Source organism: Protopterus annectens, chromosome 8.part1, assembly GCF_019279795.1.
Source record: "Protopterus annectens isolate FY-2018-M chromosome 8.part1, PAN1.0, whole genome shotgun sequence".
NCBI lineage: Eukaryota > Metazoa > Chordata > Ceratodontiformes > Protopteridae > Protopterus > Protopterus annectens.
The window spans coordinates 125,480,477-125,507,630 of NC_056742.1; the positions used below are offsets into that span (position 1 = coordinate 125,480,477).

At 44.1% G+C, this 27,154-nt stretch overlaps 1 protein-coding gene across 1 annotated transcript in view; it reads right to left on the bottom strand.

The window, feature by feature from the left end:
- Nucleotides 1–27,154, bottom strand: part of EMC8 (ER membrane protein complex subunit 8) — a 583,181-nt gene that overhangs the window by 462,588 nt on the left and 93,439 nt on the right. The window contains exon 2 of the mRNA XM_044081758.1: nucleotides 23,435–23,511. Coding sequence (XP_043937693.1) covers nucleotides 23,435–23,511 — 77 coding nt within the window. The remainder of the gene's footprint in view (nucleotides 1–23,434; nucleotides 23,512–27,154) is intronic.

Here is a 27,154-nt window from a genome sequence, read left to right on the forward strand (position 1 = left end):
GCTGTGTGAAACTGGATGGTTGTTTCATGGACAAGAAACAACCCATGGAGCCTAAAGGCAACAGCAGCTGTGGGAATGATGAACATCAGCACTTACTACATACATACACACACACACACACACACTACAAGTGATATACTTTTTTTCTGTGGAAGACTTTGGGCCAGATTCACGATGGCTTGCATGGAGTCTAAGAGTAGAGTAAGACTCCATGCAGCCATCATGTCCAACGAGCGATCCAGGAACAGCCTGTAGGGGCGTGTAAGAGAGCTCCTAAAACGGCTCTTACACGGACAGGGCTGGGACATGCAAATCACCTCAATTGCAGGCGAAAGGCATGCAAATGAGGTAGATTTGCGATTCAGGAAACCCAAACCTGTCCGAGTAAGAGCAGTGTTATTTGCAGAAATGTACTCAGTTGACAATTGAGTACCGTTCTGCAAATAGCAAAACGGAGCCGTGATAGCTCCAAATAAAGGTTGCATCCAGTGCAGGAAGCATGCCAATGGCCAAATATATGGCCATTGGAAATGTTCCCTGATGCAAAATTAAAATAAAAATATTTTTTTTTCGCCGATTTCTGATGTTTAAGCGTAGCGCAGTGCCGCGCAAACGGGCTGCACTCTAAAACCCAGAATACTAAAAATTATAACCCACAAATGTGGATTTTATTGAAATTGTTAATGTACAATGCAAGGGAATGGCAGGCTAAAGACAACATGGCCACCGAGTAGAGGTTGCTAAGGGGGGAAGCTCAGTCTAAGACATGTAACTAAGCATTAGTAGGCAATCCTATGTAAATGAGTGTTAGGATAGTGAATCGCTAGTTTACATAGCAAATGAGCACAGTCAGTGGAGTGTAGGAGTAGGATATGGGGAGTAACAGAGTAGAAGATAGGTGACATCACGAGGGGGGTATGTTCGAAAGAAGTGAAGCTCATTGGAGCAGAGTGGCATGTATCCACTGTCAGACATCATGGAAAGAGGTGTGTCAACAGATAGGCTAGGGAAAGCCAAGAAATGGAAGGTGTATACCGTGGATAACACCAAAGTTTCTTGCTGAGAGTGCGTGTGCGCGCGTGTAAACGCGAGTAAGATGGTGTGTTCGCATGTAAATGCCAGTAAGACAGAGTGCGTGCGTTTAAGCCGGAGTAAGCATGTATAAGGCTGTGTAAAGAGTTGTAAGCGCGTTTGCGCTGGTGTGTGCGCTTTTTAACCCGAATAAGCACGTTGTAACCCAAATAAGCAACTTTTAGTCCGTGTAAGCATGTGTGCATGCGTGTTAGCTACTGTGCTCCTGTTTGCGCTTGTTTGCGCTTGTGTGCGCAGCGTGCATCCCCCCCCCCCCCCCAAGGAAACAGAAAGAAAAAAGGAAGCACAACAAATAGTAGGAAGCTACCAGGGAGTACTAGCAGAGCTAGCAGGTGAAAACAATCAGAATCAGGCAATTACACAGGCAGTGCACTAACCCAGCCCAGCCTAGCACTTAAAACTCTGCCAACAACAGTCCATTATGTTTCTCACAACATACACTGCAGTAAGCTAATAGAAGTGAAAACTGAAAAAGCTTTACTGAGACAAAGAAATGTTAGGGGCTGCCATTGCTGTTATAAGGCAACATATGCAACATGCTGAGGGTGGTGACAATGGAAATGCTGCTGGGCAACCCACAGTGAGGAGACGGAGAAGAGTGTACAGGCCCAGGGTAACCTACCAGGGGCTACATGAGCTGGAGAAAGTGGAGCGCTATAGAGTGGACAGAGACCTCCTGCAGCAAATTGTTGAGCTGTGCAGGCCACGCCTCACATACAGAACCAACAAAGGGGAACCCATCCCAGTGGAAACCAAGGTATGTGTTGGTCTAAGAATATTAGCAACAGGTACCTTCCAGAGACCAACTGGTGATATGATGGTGATATCACAGGCATCAGCATCCAGGGTACTACACCAGTTCCTGGATGCCATGTCAGCACATACCAGTGATCATGTATATTTCCCCAATTCCCGTGAGGTATTGGCCAGCAATATGCGTCTCATCCAGCAAATAGCGGAATACCCTGAGGTAGTGGGTACAACAGACTGCACGCACATACGCATCAAAGCACCAGCCGGCGAGCAGGGTAGGGTCTACTTCAACCGCAAGGGCTTCCCCGCCATCAACTGCCAGGTCATGTGTGATGCTCAGGGCATAATACTGAATGTGTGTGCAGGCTGCCCTGGAAGCTACCATGATTCCCATATCTGGCATCTGACGCAGCTGTACCAGACATTTGCCAATGGGAACATCCCACATGGTCACCTGGGGGGGGGGGATGCTGGCTATGCACTGGAGCCGTGGCTGATGACACCCATCAGAAATGCACACACACCTGAACAGGAACGCCATAATGAGGCACGCGCACAAACATGTAATGTAATAGAGCGTGTGTTTGGGCTGCTCAAGTCACTGTTCCAGTGCCTGGACACATCTGGTGGAGCCTTGCAGTACTCACCAACTACATGTACCCAAATTGTCATGATATGTGCTATGCTACATAATATGATCCTGCGAAAACAGCTGCAGCAGGACCAGCATAGGCCTGGGCCAAACAGCCCCCCACCATTGCCAAGGCCATCACAGGCAGAGCGCGACTCAGAGGAGGAACAACCTGAGCCTGCCCCAGTAGGCAGAAGGAGGCGTGCCCAGTATACTTTGGCCTTGGCAAAGAGGCAACACATAGCACATACACTGGCTCAGTAGGAACTCTGGAAATGATACCCCTCTCCGACTCGCACAAAGTAAAAGGGATGCCTAAGTTGACACTACTTGCTTCCAAACATGTGCAGGGAGTGTAGTATGTGCATCCGACATAGGCAGCCCTGCAGCACCACCTAAGGCATGAATGCCATGTGTTAAGCAATAAAAAGCAGTGCTGAACAGCAATTACTACCATGTAGTATATGCAAACAAAATCGCACACACCAACTAGCACAACTGTGGTCAATGTTCAGTAACATTGGGCAATGTCCAGCAATGTTGGTGAATATTGAGCAATGTCGGACAAGCCTGGTCTAAGTAGGGCATAGCTGAACAAAAGCCAACATGCTCATATTTACTTAACAGGCCCTTAAGCAGTCTGGTCTGCTCAGTATGAAAATATAAAGCAGTGATGGGCCTCAAACCCAGGATACTGTGCACTATAGCCAAAGTACTGAACCACTAAACCATGACAGTATTGCAGTGGTCCACCTGTATGATGGAATGTTGATAAGTCTATGCAAAGTATTCCATGGAAACACTGCAGGCACACCATAATCCTTGTTGAGTTATGACACAAAGGTGAGTCCTGCAGATAGAGCAGAACCTGACTTCCAACACACACAGTATAAATGTTAATATTGGTCATGTTCGCACACATCAGCAAATGGAGTGGACCTCAGATAGCAACATACTGAAGGTTCACACTAGGCATGTTCACACACTTGCATAAATGAGACAAATGTCAGGCAACAAAACATGTAATGTCAGAACTGGGCATGCTCACATACTTAAGCTATGTCTGAGTACAGCAGTGGGCCACGCATATCTGGCAGTTGCATGTGTTAACCCAGGAACCTGTCACTACACAGCAATCCACCCTGTGCACAGTTATATGACAACAGACACAGCTATAATATAGTGGAACCCTGACATAATCAAATATGTTCTGCAAATACTGAAGTTCTTCATGGAAACTGGTAAAGCAAAGATGATAAAGACCTGCAAACAGTATCAGTAATAAACATTGTGCATCATGAACATAAGCATAGGTTCAGAGGTCGATACTAGGCTATCTGCCCTAGGGCATGTACAAACCTAGCCAGAGTGTGTTTGGCATTGGCAACTCTGTCACATAACTACACTGTGTGTGTGTGAATAGTAGGTCACACATGATAGCCCATGAATGTTTATGCTAGTGTGCCTCGGTCTAGCAGGGACACAGAGGATATCCCAGGAGTAAATATACAATCACCCGTACAGTCGTCAAGATGTCTCCAGTAGGTGGTCAGTGGGTGGCTCTGCCTATGTAAAACTGGGATTACATTCTGTAGTGAGTGGAGCCTCTGGGATAAAAATCTGTCCCTCCACAATGTCCTATTAACATCTGTGCTGAGGTAAAAGTCCCTGCAGTGTGTAGCTCCAAGGGAGTTGGATATCCTGAGGTGGAGCATGTCCAGTAATACTGGTTTGGGTATAGCTGTAAACAACAGGCACACATAATATCTGAGTAGGTGGTAAGCGACTGAGTAGAGCTGGAGTTACTGCATCTGAACTATACAGGCCATCTGTGTGAGTCCCTAGATCTGCTTGATGAGGACCGTCCGTGGCCAGTACAGTTGCTGCAAGTGTCAGGTAAGGTACACCCCAAATGTGGCATTGTAACCAAGCATGGATGTGATGAGTAAAGGGGCACAATGACCTCACTCGATCTAGATTTGAAACCATATGGGATAAGGTGGCACACATAGCAGGTGTGTCCAACCACTTTGGCAATGTGAATGTTAAATGCGACAGTACGAACAAGTGATGTCCCCAAACCCCTAACAACTCCTACTGTATGTAATGGAGTACTACCTATGTGGTAATGTATGGGCATGTTGTTACTCCCAAAGGGGATGACTATGTAACTAATGGCATTTAGCTGTAGGCCATGGCTCAGGCACCAGTCATCCATCTTTGTGAGACCCTGATTGACTATGCATGTGGCAGCTGGAGAGTTGACAAGGGCACCCAGTTTGCAGTCGAGTGAAAACATGATCAGCCATATTCCCCCTGTGATAGCCTGTACATAAGACAAATATATACTGAACAAGAGAGATCTCAGGACCAAGCTGTGTGTGATGCCATTTGTAACTGGTGTATAGTCACACATGGCACCTGCAATCCTCACCATGTGGGTGCTATCCCTGATCTAGGTATCTATCCATTGTGTGAGATGTGTGTCCAAATTAACGCTGGTGAGCCTATGCATAATGGCCCAGTGGGTTATTGTGTTGAATGGTTTTGCAAGGTTCAGGTAGGCTGTGTGGATAGCCGTCTCTATGTCAATGGACCTGTTGGCCATTTAAAGAATACCTACAGGTTCAAGAGGCAAGATCTGCCCACAACAATGCTGAAATGAGTAGGACACAGTGTCTGTAGGTTCCCGATGTCTGTGTGTAGGAGTCCTATGACAATATGCACCATAGCTTTGCAGAACAGGCCACATAGGCTTATAGGGCAATATTGTCTGTGGTCCGTTGTGGCACCAACTCTGCGGAGCAGGACCACTGTCGCAGTACGCCATTCCTTGAGTACATATCCTGTGGTAACTCCGATATTGAACAGTGATGTAATGTGAGGGTTGCGTTTGTCATGATGCTCGTGCATGATGCAGGCTGGGACACCATCTGGTCACACTGATACTGTGATGCACGCTGTGGGGAGAGCAGCACTCACCTGTTACTGTGTGATGTCAGGGAGGTTATACTCTGTTGGGATGGATAGTTGCTCCTTAGGGGGTTGGGTGGGAGACATCTGCATTGAACCTGTTTGCCAGAATGTAGGCAATGCCAGTGGGTTTAATCAGTATGCAGTAACACACAGCATATCAGTGAGTGTCCACCCAGGTTCCTGACATAACTGAAGAAGGCCATGTGATGGTCCTACGTGTCAGGTGCAATTGTCTGGTAGAAGTGGCCCTTAGTAAAGTCCATGAGTGATTGTAGCTGTCTGCTAGTACAGATCACAGATGCCTTCCCTGTCTGGGATTGTGGTCTATCATGTAGTAGAGTCCTCTTGACGTTGTACAGCTTATTAATGGCTGGGGTCTACCAGACAGGTCCACTGCCATTGTAGTAGTGGGTCTTGTTGTTATTTAGGAGAGCACAATCCATGCAGTCCACTAGGTGTCCATAGAATGTGTATGTAAAGGATACAGCAGTGTGAGCTGTATATGCCACTGTCTCAGGATCTCTGAAGGATACCACCTTGCTTCGGTGAAGTGAGATGTTGGCTCATGAGAAGTTCACCAAGATTACCCAGGATGGGTGTGTGGAGGGTATATGCATGTCCTGTGAGATACATGTATGTTCTGACCTTACCAATGAGGGGTATACCATTGTTGTGGAACATAGAGTCCCCATGTTGGTGATGAGCAGGTCCAATATGTATTCCCCCTTGTGGCTGTGCTGACTGGTTGTGCCAAAGCATACGAGTCCACAAATTGTAGTGACTGTTGGGTGAGGTTGTCGAGGTTGTCGGGGCTTGAGTAGTATCCCCAGTCTATATGTGTGTATATGAAGTCACACAATATAATGATGTCTGTGGAGACCTGCATATTCTCCATAGTTCCCACAAAAGCAGAGTGTGGTTCCTGAGTTTGGGAGTGTGTTCTGTAGCAGGCAACAAACTGAAAGGCAGTACTGCACAATGGCAGTTGTCTATGTATGGACTGTGATGCTTTGTGCAGTGCTACCAACCTGGAGGTGTGTGTATCTGTGATGTATATGGATACTTCCCCTAGTTGTGTTGTCTGTTCCAAGTCTTGTCAGACAGCATGGTATGGAACATAACCTGGTAGTGCTGGTGTGCATAAGCGAGCCTGAACCAGGTGTCTGTCAGTGCACAGATATTGCTCTCCTCCATACTGAGGAGAGTCCTGAGTGGCCACAATATGAGGTTAACACAACTGTTGTTGAGCAGTATTACCCTTAGTTTCATTTAACCTGTAATGTCTATGGAGGTGGGTTTGTCTTCTGAGCCCTGCGTAAAAAAGGCACTCTGGTGGTAGCAAGAGCCTTAGCCAGCATACCAAAGTCCAAGGGTGATAGGTACAAGCTGTCCTATAGTGAAGCTACGCGGCATGTTGAGCATGTCACCATATGCTGACAGATACTGTATCCCCTATGAATGAAACAAATTTGTTAGCCAACTGTTAAATGTGATGTGTGTGTCTGTATACTGTGACATCATAACTGGTGGGTGTAAGATGCTAGACAAGGTCAGGGTCATACTGGCCTGGGCTACATGATCAGAGTGTACCTCCATGTATCATGTCATGTGGTCCACGGGGTAACGTCTGAGGTGACACACACCAGCATGGACAATGATGGTGCCAGTCTTGTACTTGCTGTGGAGTGACCTGACTGCCTGTGTTATGTGGCAGATCCTGGCACCCAACAGACAGCCCAAAGTGACTATTCCCTTGTCAGGGCTGGTGAGTGGTATGTCAGTGTGTCTGAACATAAGTGTCCCCTATTACAAGTGTATTAGGTGTGTTGTTTAGCCCGAAGGGCAGTGACTGTGTGGCACAGTGACATAGTGAACTTAGTGATATGTGGGTATTGTAGTGGGGTAGCAGGTGTGTGTGTGTGTGTCTGCTTTGGAGGCCTCTGCTGCTTAGGTAGAGTACATTTACAGCATCCGAGTATGTCAATGTGTGCTTATGTGGTTTGAGTGCTGTTGCTAGAGGATATGTGAGACTGATATGTGGTGTGTGTGTGGTTACCTTCACCACCTGATACACTGTCCCAGTCATGGGTCGAGAGACTTCAGCTCCCTGTATGTCTATATAGGTGCATCTCACACATATATATCCAAGTTTGTTGGGAGGAGGAGAGGGTTGTCTGTGTACGAGGCAGATGTGACATTGTGTCACTATCACAATATCCACCAGTTGGACTGAAGAGTACACACAAAACCGACCCCTGGACATGCCAGGATATTATCATGACATACTCTGTAGCCTGATCACAAAGGATCAGTAGGGTGTTAAGCATGTAAAAGAGTATAACAGGGATTAGTGCTCATGTTCGTTAGTGTGTTGTAAAGAGGAGCTGAGAAGGAGTCCAGACTGAATCATGGCACCTCCTTCAGCTATGTCATAAATATCAATGTACACACATATATGTCCTGAGTCAGGGCCAACTGTACCTGAGTGTCAATGCCGACATCATGACAGACAGGCCCATATGTACATACCCATACCCCACTGACAATAGTCCACATCATCATACCAGGAGATATCACATGTAGAATGGATGAGCAGCTACCCCCACTGCCAAAAGCATGACAGCAGGTGGAATACATTGATTCCCAATATGTGTCATGCACAAACTACAGAACAAACAGATCATGCACCTGAACAGTTAGCTGAGCCGCACTGCCTACACAGGATGTGGAACCGTTGAATGTGTCACAGCTACATATGGCACTCCCCACAAGTGTTGGTGCACAACACATTATGGGAAGTCAAGTCCAGTACGCCTATGAGGTCTGATCTGCAAGGTTATGGAGTCCATCATGGTTGCAGTCATAAACAGAGCTATTGGAAGTTGACACACACACACACACACACACACACACACACACACACACACACACACACACACACACGCAACCCTACCAACTGTGGTATGTTCATGTGCGGATCATGGTTCCCAAACATGCTAGACTGTTTGCAAGGCAGCCACCCAGGACATACATCAATGAACACATCTACACGTGTCACATAGACTTTGAACAGCCCTTTATTAACATCCCAGACACATGTAGTATCCACAAAACAAAGAAGCTGTGCATAAATATGTGTTGACATATGACGGAATGTCAATGTGTCCACAGATAAATCACACAAGGTTAAGGATACTGAGGTCATGTTCAAGCTGTTGACACCTGCTGACCTACATGGACCATTCCTGGAATGGCATAAAACAAAGTGTACACACATCAACATGTCCAGCCTGATTATGTCACCATCCTATAAATACAGCAGGAGAAGGGAACCAGCTAGTAAAGCAAATAATGCGCCGTGTTAGTGCGTCCATCTCTAGTATCATAACATAGTTAGGTAGGGGTGTGAATCCTGCAAACAGTGAGTGGGTGGGTGTGTGTGTGTGTGTGTGTGTGTGGGGGGGGGGGTTGTGTGTGTGTGTGCAATTGTCTTTGAAAGGAGTGTCCTTTTTGGAGATTGTGAAAACACACTAAAAGAGGTACATTCCTCTTTGGAAAGTCTGATGATGTCACCATCCTACAAATACAGCAGGGGAAGGGAAACCAGCCAGTAAAACAAATAGTGCGCCGTGCTAATGGGTCTCTCTCTAGTATCATAACATAGGTAGGTAGGGGGTTGAATCCTGCAAACGCTGTGTGTGTGTGGGGGGGGGGTGCGTATGTGTGCAATTGCTTTGAAAGTAGTGACCTTTTTGGAGACTGGGAAAACACACTAGAAGATGTACATTCCTCTTTGGAAAGACTGATGTCACCATCCTAGAAATACAGCAGGAGAAGGAAACCAGCCAGTAAAGCAAACAGTGCGCAGTGTTAATGCAACTCTTTCCAGTATCACAACATAGTTAGGTAGGGGTTTGAATCCTGCAAATTGTGTGTGTGTGGGGGGGGGGTGTATGTGTGCAGTTTCCTTTGAGAGGTGTTCCTTTTTGGAGACTGTGAAAACCCAGTAAAGGAGGTACATTCCTCTTTGGAAAGTCTGATGATGTCACCATCCTACAAATACAGCAGGAGAAGGTAAACCAGCCAGTAAAGCAAATAGCGTGCCGTGTTAATGTGTCACTCTCTAGTATCATAACATTGTTAGGTAGGGGTTTGAATCCTGCAAATGCTGACTGTGTATGTGTCACTGTTGGTCAACACAGTGTGGGTTTTGCTTTTACTATGGTATGACATAGTATGATGACAACAGTAAGTGCATTGCAGACATCAGGTATCTGCGTGGCAAATATATGTGTGTGCATGTCCCCTCAATCAGTACATAGGTGTGAAGCCTGCATACTACATGAATACATTTGTTTCCATTGACAGGTTGTGCCGCTGCTACTCAGATCATAGGTCACATATGTATGTATGTGACACGGCCATCCACTGTCATGTTCTGTGACCAAGGTCATCTGTGGCACACACACCCATGACAGTTACTGAAGAGTAGTGTGAGTGAGGGTATATGGCTGGGGTATATGTCAGACATGGTCATACACAACAAAGTCTGCCAAGAATGGACAGTCTTTATAGGTGTACGACTGCCTTGTGGATATGCATTCAGGCCTCTAATGTCTGTGATACACCTTGGGACTCCACAATACCTATGGATATGTGGATACGAAGGGACACATGACATAACATGGGTCCGTATGTACACAATGGTACCAGACATACATGTTGAGGGCTACCACCGGTGTGGAACTGATGGGATACTATGTATAGTACATGAGGATGACTATGCCACAGTCGGCTTACTGCTATACAGCATGTATCACACAACAGGTATCTGTCTGTATGATACCCTTGTGTAGGATATGCGCCCCATCCAGGGAATGCATTGTAGGCCATTCCATGCATTCCCAGATTTGGATGAACACATCCTTAGTGTGTCTGCATGTACCTAAGGGGGCTATATGATACACAGGTGTGGTCACAGTAATGGGTGGCGGTCATCACCACTGGTTAGTGTTATAGTGTAGCACCGGAAGGATCCAATTGATACTGGGTTCCCTACTACTGTGTGTCAACTGTCAGGACATCATCCAATGATTGCTTATAGTCATGCTGTTGAGGTTGTGTATACTACCAGACTGCAAATCATTGACTGATATTAACGGTATCACCCGCAGCATCAACCCATGTCATACACACGTCTACCCATGTTAGTACATAACTATAGTAGAATGCATACTGGCCATTGAAGGATGCAATGGGATGTTAATAATGTGTACGACAGTGTATGCCACACGTCCCATGTGTCCACTATGCACGTACATCCACACAGTGCGCACCCACCATGTTCACAGATGTACACTTGCTAATCTGTACTGCGCACATCACACACATACTGTCCACTCGCTAACACATGCTGGCAACACATCAGCCAAGTGGCACATAGGTGGATAATACATACTCAGACCTAACAGTGGTGTAAACAATGCTACATTGACAAACAGAGCTTTGATGCATAATGTCTGCTCAGATATACCTACAAGGATGTAGTTAGACTTCCTTGTTGACAACTTGCTATTATTGCTACACTGCTATAGTGTAACCCTGTGCATCAGCACCATGTTAGCCTGTCCCTCCATCAATAATGCAGATGACAGGAGGCGGCACAGGTATTATCATATGCACAGGGCGTTTTGTTGTTTGCCAGAGCCTGACATTGACCCATCCAATCGACATGTGTGTGTGTGTGTGTGTGTGTGTGTGTGTGTGGGACAACAGTACAGCATGGGCCAATGTTGATGTAATGTGTGTGTGAATGTGTGAGCCCTAGTTGTTTGCTTAATGTGTGTGTGTCTGCATGCACACAGCTCCACCATGTGGCTGCCATATACAGTGGTTTGTGGGACAGCCACAGACTGTACCTGCTTGGCTGTACAGATCACTGTCTCTGGCCATGGACACAGTACCTGTGCCTGGCAGGGGTGCTACGGACGGTATCGGGTACCAACCCTGACTGGGTAGTGTCATCAGAGGCAGAGGTATGATGACTGGACCCATGTCTCTGCTGGGACTGGCCAGAGCCACGTGCACGTGGTCTACTGGGACAGACAATGGAAAGGCCAGCCCCAGCATTGCTGGGGTTGGTATTGCCACTACGGGAGCGGCTGTGAGCTGTGGGCCATCTGTGACCACTGCCAGCTGTTGCTGTTGCTGGCATGCGTCCGCGTCGATGTCGCAACCGTCCCGCATGGTCCTGGCTTGAGGAAGACATGTTGTGGAGGGCAACTATTGTCTCCACCCGTCTGTCAATGACCTCGGTGTATGTCCGGATGGCAAGATCACGGATGCTGTCATTGATAGTGGTGTTATGTGCCCTCTGCGCCCTAAGTCCCTGCCTGGTGTACCGTTCCATAGGTGCCTGAGCCTGCATTACAGCCTAGAACATAGTGGTCATCGTAAGAACTGAGGGCATGCCTACCAGGGGCAATACGTCGAGTGATGCTCCCCCGAGAACCCCTGGACCTCTGCCTATGTGGTACCATTGTGGGTCTACGGCTATGGCTGCTGTGAGGGGATGCATGTGCCATCGGTACCACACTCCCCTGGTCAATGCCAACTATATGCTGTCCCTCCCCTATGGCCATTGGTGGTGAGGGATGTAATGGCAGTATGAGTGTGCGCATAGATGGGGTTGAACGCTGTGTACTGTCGATTGGTGGATCAACGAAAAACCCTGTCAAATCTCCCTGTGCCAAAATACATGTTTCATCATCGCCACTATCCGTGGCAGTGGCTTCAGGTGGCCTGCTGCTTTCGGCAAGCCCTACCTCAGCACCTGTGAGAGGAAGACAGGAAACACGCGTTACGGTCTGCACATGAACACATGAACTCATGCACACAGGAACACATGCACACAGGAACACATGCACACTCCTCACTACAGCAGATACACACACACAACAGACTTCCAAATCATTATCAATACTGGTTGAAGGTGGGTGACAGTATCACAAGGCAAACAGTCACACACACGTGTCAGCATGCAGAATAAGTGTTGCTCAAGTCCATGCAGTGTGAGTGTAGACAGCCATAGTTGATGACAGTGTACATGGCTGTGGTGCATGTGTGTACATGTTCAGTGATTGCCTACACCCTGGAACACAATGTGTACAAGGACACAACATTTCTGTGCAAGTATTATAAGCTCTGCAATGTCCTGTGCACCATCACACACAGGTATACATACCATGGCTGCGTGTGTTATCTGTGTCTCACATGGATTTCCATGTCTGATTGCAGTGTCTGTGTCTGTAGCAGATAATTGTGGACACAGGTGTAGCACATGCATGCTATGTACACACACGGGATATGTGGTGCATGTATACGTGATGGGATACCAATCCTGGACATGGCCATTGTAACAGTATGGGGTGTAGTACCATTAGCCATCATCATCATTCATCATGTGGTCACTCAAGGCCACTGAAGTGTGCTAGACCACCGCCTAGCAATCTGTACCTGAACCGCAGTGTAAGTTCGCAATTACACAGCCACGTTGCACAAGGGTGTGTGAGGTGTCCAATAGGGAGCATTGCCTAATATGACTGTGTTATGTGTTCAGGAGTGTTGCACAGCCCCATGCTAGGCCCCTACCCCTCAGGTATGGTATATGTGTGGTGTGTGGATGACATGTGGGATACAGAAGTGTGACCTGCCAGTGGGTGTCCGGTTACACTATGTGTAGCATGTTGAGGTATACTGCGTATGACAAACATGTTATGTTGTGTACATGTGTGTCAACTATGCCTATCCAATGTGCAGTATGGTGTTGGCACATTTGTGTCTGATGCTCTGTGCATTGCATGTGAATGATGCAGCTACTGACATTACTGAGATGTTTCACGTCTCACAGCAAACATGCACAACATGCATTATGCGTAGGTGTGTTATGTGTACATGGCCTACACCTCACCTATGACATGCACAGTTCAATACCAAGTTTAAAGTGTTAACACACTCACCAGCATGTAACGTCTGCCCTGCTGTCACACCAGAGGGACCTGCAAGAATATGACACAGTTTGTCAGTGGCCACACCTGTGGCATTGCTACTGTGAGTATGCTAAACTACAGTAGAACAACAGGCATAGGTGTACAGATACTATTCAAATTATCAGTATTGCACACAATAGGCAGCACAACTGCTACACACAGTACACATCTCACACATGCATAATCTAACAATACAGGTAACAGTAGTCTACAGCTAGGGCATGTTACCTGCACGCTCCATGTTACTATGCTGGGTGGCTCCGGCCACCATGACAACACGTGTGATAATGTTGTTGCTGTAGGCCAGGGGCCACCACACTTAGCAGCAGCTCCTCTACTCTGGTGAGGGGGGATGTATGGCCACCCCACCACCTGTGGCAAGCTGCTGTCTGGGGATATCAGACACATGCCGCCGGACATGTCTGATTAAATCACTGCAGTGTTGGCGTACCTGCTCATATGTCCGGTTATGCATGCCTATGTCATTTACCTGACTAACAAGTTTTTGCCACAGTGCAGTACGCTCCTGCTGGTGCTGGCTGGCCCTTGAAAACAGCAGGGTATAGTGCTGTACCAGGCTGTGGTGGATTTACTGTTCCTCTGCAGCTGTGTAGCAGGGGTTCCTGTGACGATCCATTAGCCTGGAAGACAAGTAAACAATATGTGTGAGCAAGTCATGTGGCACACTTAACATTATACAGTACAGATATCAGTTAACTGCCATATATAGCATCTGTTCATCTGTCAGAGGAATATCTGTGAATCTCAAAGGGGAGGCTACTGTCCATCTGTGTCCCATGTTCCCTTCTGACCCCTTCAGTGTTAGTCAGGCAACCACCTATCTGGTAGTTAGTGGGTAAAGTGTTTTGGAAAGGGGTATGGCACTGCAGTATCAACATTGGTGTTCAGTCCATTCCTTGGTCACCAAGCACCTGTTGCAATGCGTCTGACCCTGTGTCTCCCTCTCTCACTATATATATATATATATATGAATATTTATATATATATATATATACACATTTATATAATCACTCTACATATACATATATATATATATATATATCCATATATATCTGTATATATTTATATATCTCTATAAATATCTATATATATCTACATATCTATCTATATATATATATATATGTGTGTGTGTGTGTGTGTATATACACACACACACATATATATATATATATATATATACACACACACACACACACACACACACACACACACACACACACACACATACTTGTAAACAGCCACTGCTGTACATATACATGCACATATATGCAGATATATTGGCCACCTTTCATGGTGGGAATATCAATTATGGAACATTAGTGAGACATACGATTATGTAATAATATTGCACAGTGTTGTGCAGAATGCATTTTGTTATCCTCAGGCCATATAGCCGTAGCAGACCTCACTGGCTGTAACTCAGTCCCACAGCATTTTACCACCACATGACATATACCTGCACTGCTTGCTGTTTTCAATGCCACACACTACAACCTACATAGATATGTGCACATAGCAACCTTCAAATACATATATATGTCCAGCCTTCACTAACAGTTGCAGTATGTCCCTTGCCCTATGCACATCTGCATATACATATAGATACAGACTGCTACCACATAAGGAGTGTTCACAGAATGTAGAGTACCCTTCAGACACATCATTCGGATGCCAGCAAATACATCTGTGTTACATACCTTACCTTTGTATGTCTCACCTCAGTCTGTTGTACCTGTTGATGTTTTTTATTTTTATTTATTTAGGTCGGTGTCCTCCACTGCCTCTGTTTGTTTTAATTTTTGTTTTGGTTGGTCGGTGTCTCCAACCGCCTCTGTCTTTTTTTTTGGTTTGGTCTCTCCAACTGTTTGTCTGTCCGTCTCTCTCGCTTGCTCTCTCTCTCCAGTTGCTGCAATGATATTATTGCATGTGTGGATAGCAAGTACAAGCTGCTTTTGTAGGTATCTGCACATGTGCATGTGATGGCCTCTGCACCAATTGCTGCCCACCATTTAGTAATTGCATGCAGCCTGCTTTCTGGTAATTGCAGTTCTCACTGTGATTTCAGGACACTGCTATAAAATGATAGGTTAGGTAAGTGTAGGCCTTTCAGTTTTGCAAGGTGGGGACCATGCTTGTTTGCTGTGGACACTGTTGTGTCAGTCAGAAGGTTTACTCACACCTCCTAATGCTAACACTGGATACATGGGAATATGTACTTTCTTTTGGAATTAGGGAATTAACTGGCATACAACAGTAGTTATTGCAATGTATTCCTATGGCTTTCCTATTTTCCCTTTATATCCAGTCCTTGTAATGCATGTCATATTTCTTTTTTGCAATGTATTCCTATGGCTTTCCTATTTTCCCTTTACATCCAGTCCTTGTAATACATGTCATATTTCTTTATTGCAATGTATTCCTATGTCTTTCCTATTTTCCCTTTACATGCACTCCTTGTAATGCATGTTATATTTCTTTCGGCACCAAGTTATTGTATACATGCTGTGGCTTAGTGGTGCATCATGCAGACTGGTGAGTCCAAGGTGTGGGGTTTGAGACTGACAAGGGTATTTTATTTTGCTGCTGAGCAATACAAGGGCCTTGTCATACAGAGTGACAAAGGCACTTCGAAGCAGTTGTATGCGAGTTGGCGCGGGTTTGCTCGATGCTTAGCTCAGTTTAGTGTATTTTAGCAATACTAAGCAAAGCTTAGCTCATTTTATGTTAGCAATAGTAAGCCAAGCTTGGCAGAGCTTATCATATCTTAGCAATGCTAAGCTATGCGCACACTGGTGCAAACCCGCTTACTACTGTTTACAAGTGCTCACTCCCGCTAACCCCCACGCTTATGTCTTTGACAGAAAAGTAAATGGGGAGACAGGAATGTGATGATAAAGGGTGCTCAAAGAGGGGAAGACAGTAGGGAAACTAGCTTGGGATGTACACGATAGGTGTGGAGAAGGTCCATAGTTGCCCATTTTTTTACCAGCAACAGCTGTGCATATGCAATATATTAGATGGGATATTTGAAACCTTCCACCCCTGAGAGAGTGGTGATGACATCTAAGTATGTTGTACAACCAATTATGAATATCAGACACATGCACTGTTTGTGAACTGCTATACTGTCATTAGTACATTACTCACATCTGAACAGTTTGTGGTTTGTGTTGGCATTAGCACAGTCTGCTCAGGACAACTGGACATATTTCTGTACTGTGTATGCCTACCTACACCCTTGGTTGTGCCCGACTACACGGGTATATAGTACCTTTGGGTAGGGGTGCAGAACTGCAGTGTGCATTATTTATTATCGTGTGATGTTTATCTTACTGAACATGCAGAGTTGCTGTGTACCTGTAAGTCTATGAAGGCTTGTAGTCTGTCTGAGTAGCTCCCACCTGTGGACATATCCAGATGGTAGACAGAGGTCAGCCTAGTATTCTTTGACTGTGCACCACAGCAGTCTTTTCAGCACCTGAACAATGGCATTGTCACAGGTGGTTGCTAGCAGTAGATGGCTACATCCTTTGATATTTCTGTGTTGTACTTCTACATAAGGGCATGCTTGTGGGATTCATTCTACAGCTATTTGCAGAGTGTGTAACAGCAGACAAGCTGATATGCCTGTGTGTTTCTGACTCTTCCAGGCCTGAGATACTCTCACGTATATATTTGAACAGCCTCAGGGAAAGGTACATATAACTGGGATACACCTGTCATATAGTTCAGACATTTTGCAGTTCAGACTTTGGGTGATTCAGAGCATTTCTATTACTACACCTTTTCTGACGTGCAAGCGGTGTCTACTTTCACTTATTGACATTTGTTATTAAGTGAGATCCAACACCTTTCTGCCTACTGTTAAGTACATTTCATAAGGAGTCAGAGGGGCACAGCTAACATTTGTTTACAAATCATGGTCATCACTGTAGAGCAGTCACTGTTGGGAGGTCTGGCCTGTGACCTATGCAAATATGCCAGTGTTTATCCTGCCCTGATACTGTGTGGGGTTTGTAAGCTGCTACTGTAACCTTATTCCCTACTAGCATGGCTGATTCTCTTTTCACAGTCATGTCATGCAATTCAACAACACCTGCTGGTTAAGGCCCACAGTACAAGATTTGTGTTATGGCATTCCTACTTTCCCTTTACATTCCCTCATAGTAATGCATGATATATTTATTACAGCACCAAGTTATTGTACATCTGCTGTGGCTCGGTGGTAATTCTTGCAGTCTAGTGTGCCCAAGGTCCGGGGTTCGAGACTGACAGGGGTATTTTATTTTGCTGATGAGCAGACTACATGCCTTGTCATACAGAGTGACTAAGGCACTTTTAAGCAGTTGTAAGCAGGTTTGCGCGAGTTTGCGCTACACTTATCTATGCTTAGCTAAGCACACACAAGCGCATACCCGCTGACTACTGCTTAAAAGTGCTTACTCCCACTAACACCCGCGCTAATTTCTTTTAAAGAAAAGAAAATGGGGAAATAGGAAAGTGGTGAAAAAGGGGGCACAAAGAGGGTAGGACAGTAGGAAAACAAGCCGGGATGTGCAGGAAGGATGTAGGGAAGGCCCATAGCTGCCCAATTCTTTACCAGCAACAGCTGTGCATATGTTAGAAATTTAGAGTGAGATTTGAAACCTTCCACCCCTGAGAGAGGAGTGAGGACAACAAAGTATGTTGTACAGCCAATTGTAATTATCAGTTTACATGTCCAGCAGACATGTGTGCGAAATGGGCAGCTATGTATGGAGCATACTTTTTTTGTGGGTACAGATTGCCCTTTTTTATTTTTTTTTCAGGTAAGAGTGGAATGTGAGGTAAAGGAAGTAGGAATATTGAGGGAGGTGGGTTGTGGAGGTTAACAGACAAGACAAACAAGACGCATACAGGGGCGGAGTATGACATGTGGTGGGTACAGACAACTGACAGGGACGGATGTTTGGATATCGCAAGCCCATGAGTCCACAGATGGCAACAGTGGAACTGAGATCCTCACCCATGGGCAGTTACCACTGTGCCTTCACAGCCCAGGCCGAGGCTGTGCTAGGGGCTGGATAGGAGGGGCAGGCACACCCATGAGTTGCGCCACTCTCACCTCAAGCTGGCGTAGGGGATCAGTCACGGAACGCCTGATCTCACTACGCACCACAGACCGGACCCTTTGGAGGGTGAGTGGAGGCTCTCCTCCGGCCACGCTTGTAGAGGGGGGGTGAGCCCCATCCCCTGCAGCGCTTCCACCCAAAGGTGGCACAGGGACACCGGAGGAGGAGGTCCCGGGCTGGGCACTGGTGCCAGGTGCATTCGCCAGCTGAGGTGGGAGAGGTGGGTCCACTGGGACCCACCCTCCCAGTTGTCCTATGTTTAGCAGTATTTAATGGCATTTTGGGTTGGTGTCAAACAACACCATTCCAAATTAGTTGTAACAGCAAGCATTAGTATTCCCATTAACTAAACACACATGAATTCCAAACGTTGAACAGCAAGCATAACACATGCATATTTAGAACAACAGTGGACATTACAACAGCATGCAGGGTTGATTGGTGGCAACAGGCCATCAGGTTTGGATATGTGAACAGGGCACATGCATCAACGTACATGCAGATATGTATAAACCAACAGGACAAATGTCCATAAGAATTAATTGTGAATACACATACCCAGTTTGGTGTGGAATGGCATCATTTGTGAACATAACATATGGTGGTAAAATATTACATTAACAACTTAAAACACCTATACGTATACTGTACATTCCTACTAGATGCAGATATATATCCCCTACATGTATTAGTACAGTTCCCTGTATGTAACCTTAGAAATGTTGGTGATGGAGATGTTACTGCTACATTAATATACATTCCCATTTGTATTCATATATGTTCATATCTGGCTGTGTTCAGGTAAAGTATCCTGCTACATTTGAGCAGTTACGTACAGTTCTAGCAACACACTGACATTTGTGGGATCACAAGCACAAGCTGCTCATGTACCGGATTAACATGTACATACTATACATGAAACAGTTGAGGACTATAAATATTCTTCTGAGATACTGGCATTCCCATCAGCCAGTTTATATGGGCCTAGACAACTGTGGATGTTCAGCATTTCATACAACCATACTATCTCCATAATGCAAGGGTACAACAACATATCCAAAATGTGGGACAGACAGTCCAGGTGTTGTACTTTATTAAAAACATTTCACTCTTTGGTTGTGGCTGTCTCATTCATTTCATTATGTAGTGCATGCAGTATACCTTTATTCCAGACTTCTTACACCTTTATTGGCAGCTTCAAACTCTCTCTCACACTCTCTCACTTATTATATATTTACATTTCAGGATGGTGCTTAATTCCAGGCTTTATTAACATTTATTACTGGGTTACAACTATCCTTTCCAGCTGACTCCATTATTTCCTATGACAGTACATACAAGGATGTATTCAAGACTTGTCTGTCCTTTATTGATGGATTAGAACACTCATTTTCAGGCTGAAGCAGTTATCTGATATTACAATACAGGTGGAAACTCTATTTGAGACTTGTTTACTCTTTATTAATGGATTACAATACTCGTTTTCAGGCTGCATCACTTATCTGATCTTAGAATACTAACAGAAGCTTTATTCTAGGCTTATTTGACCTTTATTACTGGGTTACAACACTGAACTCTTTTACAGGCTGTCTCACTTATATTCTGTAATAATACCAGCTGAATAACTACTAACCTGCCTGGTGGCACAGCCTTAACAGCCTATCAGCATAGGCTTGCCGATTTGTGGAATAAACACCTGCAGCTGTAATATAAATGAAGGGATATTGGAACATACCTATCCATACTATAGGCTAGGATAGCATTTCTTACATACTTAATTACATGGATACTTACTCAGTAGTGGGGCATTGGGCATATGACGGGCCTCCTGGATCCATCGGTTCAGTTGGTCCTCCTTCCGACGCTTCAGGTCTGCATGGTGGTGACGGACCTGCTCAACAGTCCTGGGAATGCCTGTGGCACTGGTAAGATCATGTGCCAACTGGTTCCACGCCTCTGCCTTGTATGCTCCCCATTGAACCTGGCCCTACATGAGTCGGCCTTCATGTTGGTGGACTAGGAGCCAAACCATATATTTAGACTCCTCAATGCCCCACCTTTGCGCTCTAAAGCGATTACCCTCTCCGACGCCTGCCATCCTGACTGCAAGTGGGTACCACAATCAGTTATGGCGAGTATTCCTGCCTATGGGGCTTAAATATGCCGCATTTCCCGCACTTTTTTGTGATTGGCCATTTTTGAGAATTCTAAGCTGACTGCAGACCTGCTTAGTAATGGTTAATCTACCATTTCTATGTATATGTATGCTTATAGTGGCGGTTTCTCCTAAGCTGTCATGGCTTAGTGGTTCTGTGGTTTGATTATGATGCACAGGGTCCTGGGTTCGAACCTTGTTGCTCTTTTATTTTAATACTGTCTAGACAGGCTAGGGGGTGTGGCTGCGTTTAAGCAACCTAGCTCTACGTTGCTCTCCGGTGCCCTACGGTGCCCTGGTTGGCGTGGCGCGCACGTCCGCGCAAACACATTGCGCTGGGTAAAGCGCTTTTAACCTTTGGACAACTACTGTGCTGGGTAAAGCCCTATTACACTATAAGCAACTCTGTTTAGCTGGGTGAAGTGCTATTAAACTATGGGCAACTCTGTTTAACTGGATAAAGTGCTAGTAAACTATGGGCACCTCTGTTTAGATGGGTACAGCGCTATTAAACTATGGGCACCTCTGTTTAGCTGTGTAAAATGTTGCTTAACGGCAGGCTATTATACATCTGGGTCTTTTAAAAATATATATTTTGTTCGCTGATACATTGGCCATGTCACTGCTTTTAATAACATTTTAATCATATTTGTCTGGTATTATTTCAAATACTGATTTAAAACGTAAATAAGTAGGGGAGTGGTGGGACTCGAACCGTGAATGCCTTCTCTTTGTGCATACGCTCTACCATTACGCGATTGCTATTTGGATTAATTTGCATAAGTAGTTCTTATATGCTATTCAATGTCACAATTGCTAACTGTGGTTAAGCAATGGGCACACCCGCGCAAACAAGCGCAAATACGGGCAGCTATATCGTGGATTTAAAAAAAAATATTTTTTTCCGTTTTATAACTGTGATGGCGGTTTACAGTGTCAGGGAGTGTGGTGTTGGGTGCATGTACATTTCAGCGGACTCGCTCTTGTCTGTTGACATTATGCTTTTTAAAACCTTGCAGGGGCGTGGACATTTAGACTGCTCGGCAGTCGGACACGCCCCCTGCTTGCCTACTCAGTCCGTGTAAGAGTTACGGATGAGTCAGCGTGCCCTCATGAATATTCATGGCACGCTGACGTCATACCGTTCAAATGCAGCCTCCGAGTAAGACATATTAAGTCTTACACGGAGGTTTCGTGAATCCGGCCCTTCATCTTTTGCCCACCACCACAAATTCATACAAACATCCACAGAGAAGGAAGACATGCTACATCTTCAAAATGAGTTCTTCTATTTTGAAATGAACATCAATTACCCTCAAACAATTCAGTTTCTGACAGCCAGGCATGACAAATTCAGCCATCAAATACAGGTGCAACAATAACGGACATACTCTTTCTACCAATGAAATTTAGAAAGGGACAGGGGAATAATATGGGTACATGAAGGCATCAGTAGAAAAATGTAGAAACTACCCCACAGGACAAGGCAGAAAGGACAGCAAATAATGAAAACTCAACATCATCATCACCAAAAACAAAAAACATTTTTTTTCTCAGAAACAGTGGCCTACAGGCTGGCTAATTTACTACATTGGGTGGAAGTATCTGAGACCGTTTACGCCTTTGATGCATGCAGCTTGGGACTTCCAAGAGGGAGGTAATGACAGGGCAAGGGTGAGTTGCCCAAGTCTAGGTGAAAGACCTGGACAGAAAAGGTAGACTGCATCCTTCTACCACACAGTTAATGTATGTAATGTAAATATTATTTTGTTAACTCGCAAGACTTGGCTATACCAAATGCTGCTGCCTAGATGTATGTAACACTCTTCAAGGCCATCCATAAAGAAGGATCACTCAACTGCAAGAAACCTCTACAAGTAGCATGTTCAATTAAACTGAAATCCATGGTTTTAAAAATTACAAAGTTATAAACGGTTCAACAGCAAATTTAAGCCACATGAGCAGCAAAGTACATTCCAACAAACTAAAATAAAACAAAACAAAATTAAAAAAAAAAAACTCTAGTCATTTTCTGTATGTTTTTGGTAGTCGGATATTACTGCACAGAACATTTCTCTTGGCTTCTAACAACCAAAGAACAGACCTATTAGAAGGATGAACACCCACATCAATATCAACCTATGGTAAATATAATTCAGGAGATTGAAAGGACGATCAAGCTTTCAGAGACAATAACACAAAACTGAACATGAGCTATACAAGGCTAAATGCAGAACCTCTGCCAGAACAAAATCACTACAGAAGTATTTACTTACTTGGGTAAGGACCCAAGGAAGATACAAGCCAGGGTTTCCTCAAGCGCTTCTCTAGAAGTATTATCAGCGAATGCTTCTGTCCAATGTCAAGCATATAGTATGATTTGCTAGACAACTAAAAGACAAAGCATGAGTTGATACTCATAACACCATATATTCTGACGACAAAGTCTCCCAAAATATTTTCTATGGCTAGCTTGCAAATTTTATGCATAGCTCCTGACTGCATGAGCACTTCAACAGCTTTAAATATGCCAGACTGGAACTTCTTGTGATCTGATACACCTGCTCCATTCAAGGTGAGATAATATGAAAACTGGCAATAGATGGGAAAAAAGAGAGGAGAAAAACAAATACAGCGTAGTCCCCACCTGGAGTCCTTTGCACGTTCATTTGCTTGGTAATATCCACCGATCACGTAACTGTTTTCTTTACACCAGGAATCAATCTAGAAAGAGAGGTTTCAAAAATGCATAAGCAAGAATTAGTAACAAAGTCAACATATAAAATAAAGAAAGGATCACAAGAGCAGCAAATTAGACACTCCTGTTCTTAATAACAGCAAAGGAAAAAAACGCAAGACAAATGAGCTTAATTCTGGAGAAAAGTACAACTGTGTAAGTAAACTTACCATAACATATGTTGGATGATCACCGCTGCAGTAGCCTTAGCCACCATCCTTGTGCTCAGACCATTATATAGCATGAGCTGAGCTGCCATAAAAAAAAAAGATTTGGAAGACCATTCCTTCAGAGCTTTCATGCCAAATGACAGAGGGAGGCTGAAACCCCGAAAGGACATAGCTTGGAGTAAAGTTATATATGAGTGTGCGCGCGCGCACACACACACACACATATATGGGCTACTTTGTTTCGCTGAATCTCATTTCACTGAATTTCATTTCACCCCGACCACATTGCTGAAAACACAAATTACTGAAAACTCATTTCACTGAATCGAACTTAGTATATATATGGCACTGTGTAGCATACTATAAGGAAAGTAAAAGGTATATGCCCTTTTCCCCACTGTAATGCAATCCTGGAGTTAATATATATAGTTGGGGGGAGGGAGGCCATTGGGGAGGTGGGTGGACATAGCCCACTACCTTGTTTGTTTTATATTGTATTTTACCAAAACTTTCAAAACAATACATTTTAAACAATAGGCATGCATAGTTACAACACCAATGAATGACTCTCTCCAGAAGACAATATGTACTCAAACTAAGTGGGGGTCTACACCCGCCATACCCCCCCTAACTATATATACCAACTCCAGGATCGCACTACAGTGGGGAAAAGGGCATATACCTTTTACTTGCCTTTACAGTACTCTACACAGTGCCATATATACTAACTGCAGTTCAGTGAAATGAGTTTTCAGTGAAGTGGTCGGGGTGAAATGAACTTCAGTGAAATGAGATTCAACAAAACAAAGTAGACCCATATATACATACACACATTTCATATATATATATATATATATATATATATATATATATATATATATATATATATATATATATATACATATATATACATATATATATATATATGGGATCACTACTAAATCCCGACTACTTACAATATCGAAGACAGGAATCCCGAGACCAGATACCCGAAAGACAAGAAGACTGGAAGACCAGAAGCGCAAAATTTAAAATCCCAAACACTACAGAAAACATACACCATACACATCCACATACACATTCACCCAAAACACAAACACACAAACCTGCACTACATAAAAGCAGGGGGGCAAGCCCCACTGCGCGCCCCCCCCCCACACCCTTTACTTAAATATTCTAACTCCAAGGTCGCAGTACACAGACAAACACACAAAAACACCATAACACACCTACATTTCCCACACACACACATCAGTCACAACACACACTAAAGCCCCTAACCAACACAACCAAACACAGATACTTAGCTGACCTTCCACCTATCCATTCACAAACCAAAACACCAGAAGTGCTAATTCAACATCTCCGTACTTCACGATTTTGAAATTTGCGCTTCCGGTCTTCTCGTCTTTTGGGTATCTGGTCTCGGAATTCTTGTCTTCGGTATTGTAAGTATTTGTGATTTAGTAGTGATCACATCCATATCTATATATATATATATATATATATATATATATATATACATATCTATATACATATCTGTATCTATATCTATATATATGTGTATATATATATATATATATATATATATATATATATATATATATATATACACACACACACACACACACACACACACATACATACACACACACACACTGGCATAAATAAAAAATGAAAAGGGGGAGGGAGGTAACAGCTATTGCAGTAATGATCATTCAAAATCTACTGTTACAGTAAGTTTACTTAGACAACTGTACTGTGTTCATCATACTGATCACTGCTCCAGTAACCTTAGCTGTATGGTTAGACTACCCTACCTTATTACATTTGGGACATGGAAGGAGAAGGGTCCTAGCAAAGCCTGATCTAGACCTACAGAAGAAATCAAGTTTGTAGAGCTTTGTAAAAGTGTGCACAGAGAACCAAATTGAATTGCTGCTTCTAGAATACTTCAAGAATCCAAACCTTTCCAAAAAAGCAAAGAAGCAGCCAAGGTACTTTTAGAGTGGGACTTGATCCTGTCTGGAATATTCTGGTGAGAATAAAAAAAATAATATTCTGAGACAACCATTTGGAATCAATTTGTGCCTTCTTTCTACCTTCACAAGAAATTAACAACTTCTCTAAAGATCTGAAGATTTTATTCTGTTAAGATGGTAAACAAGTTGTCTGTGGCCATCCAAGGTATGAAGTATCTTTTTCTCCTCATTTTTAGTTTTAGGAAAGAAAACAGAAAATGGATAGTTTGGCTTATAGTAAAGTCAGACACCACTTTAGGATTAGCCCTCAAAGAAACCCTGCCTTTGTAGAAAGCAAGAGTATTGACTCACAATAAGAGTTAGCAAAACAGATACTCTTCTTGCACAGGTTAGAGCAATGAGTACCATCTGTCTTCCATGTTAAGAACCTCAAATCAACCAGATTAGCTGGTTCAAGTGAGCAAGTCTTAGTTTCTCCAACACAAAATTAAGATCTCAAGGAGGATAAGCTACCAGTTTTCTTGGAAGCCCCTCATGAAAAACTCTCTGCTCTCAGTACATTCTAATGTCAGAATGTTTTTGAAGAGGATCCATGGGTAGCCATGCTGAAATGGCTAATAAATAAATGCTGAAGTAAAAAAAGCCAAAGAATTGTAACTCTCACAAACATTGTGAGCCCACAGAAATACCAGCCCTGAGTGGATACTGGTTATGCTGTTGGCACCAAATAGAAATTTTTTTCCATTTGCTAATATATGATTTTCTCTTCTTGCCTCCATTAGAACCGGCTGCATGTCCTCAGTAAATACGTGCCTAAAGAGAATTAAGCCCCTATCATCAAGTCAGTCAGCTGAAGTTTAATGGGGCTGGGAGTATCAATCAACCCTAGTGTTGTGTAAGTAGATCCATTCTCTGGGGAAGCTTGTGGTAATTGCCCCTGGCTATTTCCAAAAGAAGGGAAAACCATTACTGCCTCAGCCAGAATAGAACCACACTGATCTTATGGGATTCCTTCTGAATTTTCTGAACTACCCTGGATATCAGTGAAGTGTGGAAAGCCACACAACATTCCTGTTCAAGAAAAAGAAAAGGTATGCATCTTCTAGGCCTTGTTGCAGAATTTTGTCAGCTGATTGATTGTTCAGAGAGCAGACAAATAGGTGTACTTCAGGAACTCCCTACAGACGAACAGATGAATCAAAGACGAATCAAATCTTTGAAGAACCCCTGATCTAGTTTCCACTCGTGAGGGTCTGCCTTTGTCTTTCTCAGCATGCCTGCCACACAATTTTGTTCTGATGAGATGTAGGATGCTTTTAGAGCAAGACTGTGCTGTTAAGCTATATCCAAAGCTAACATGGCTAGTCTGCAAAGGGAGTAAGACCTGGCTACTCCTTACTTGATAATGTATCACAACTGTGGTATTGTTTGCAAAACCCTTGAAGAGGTCCAGGGAACTAAGATGATTCAGAAAGTAG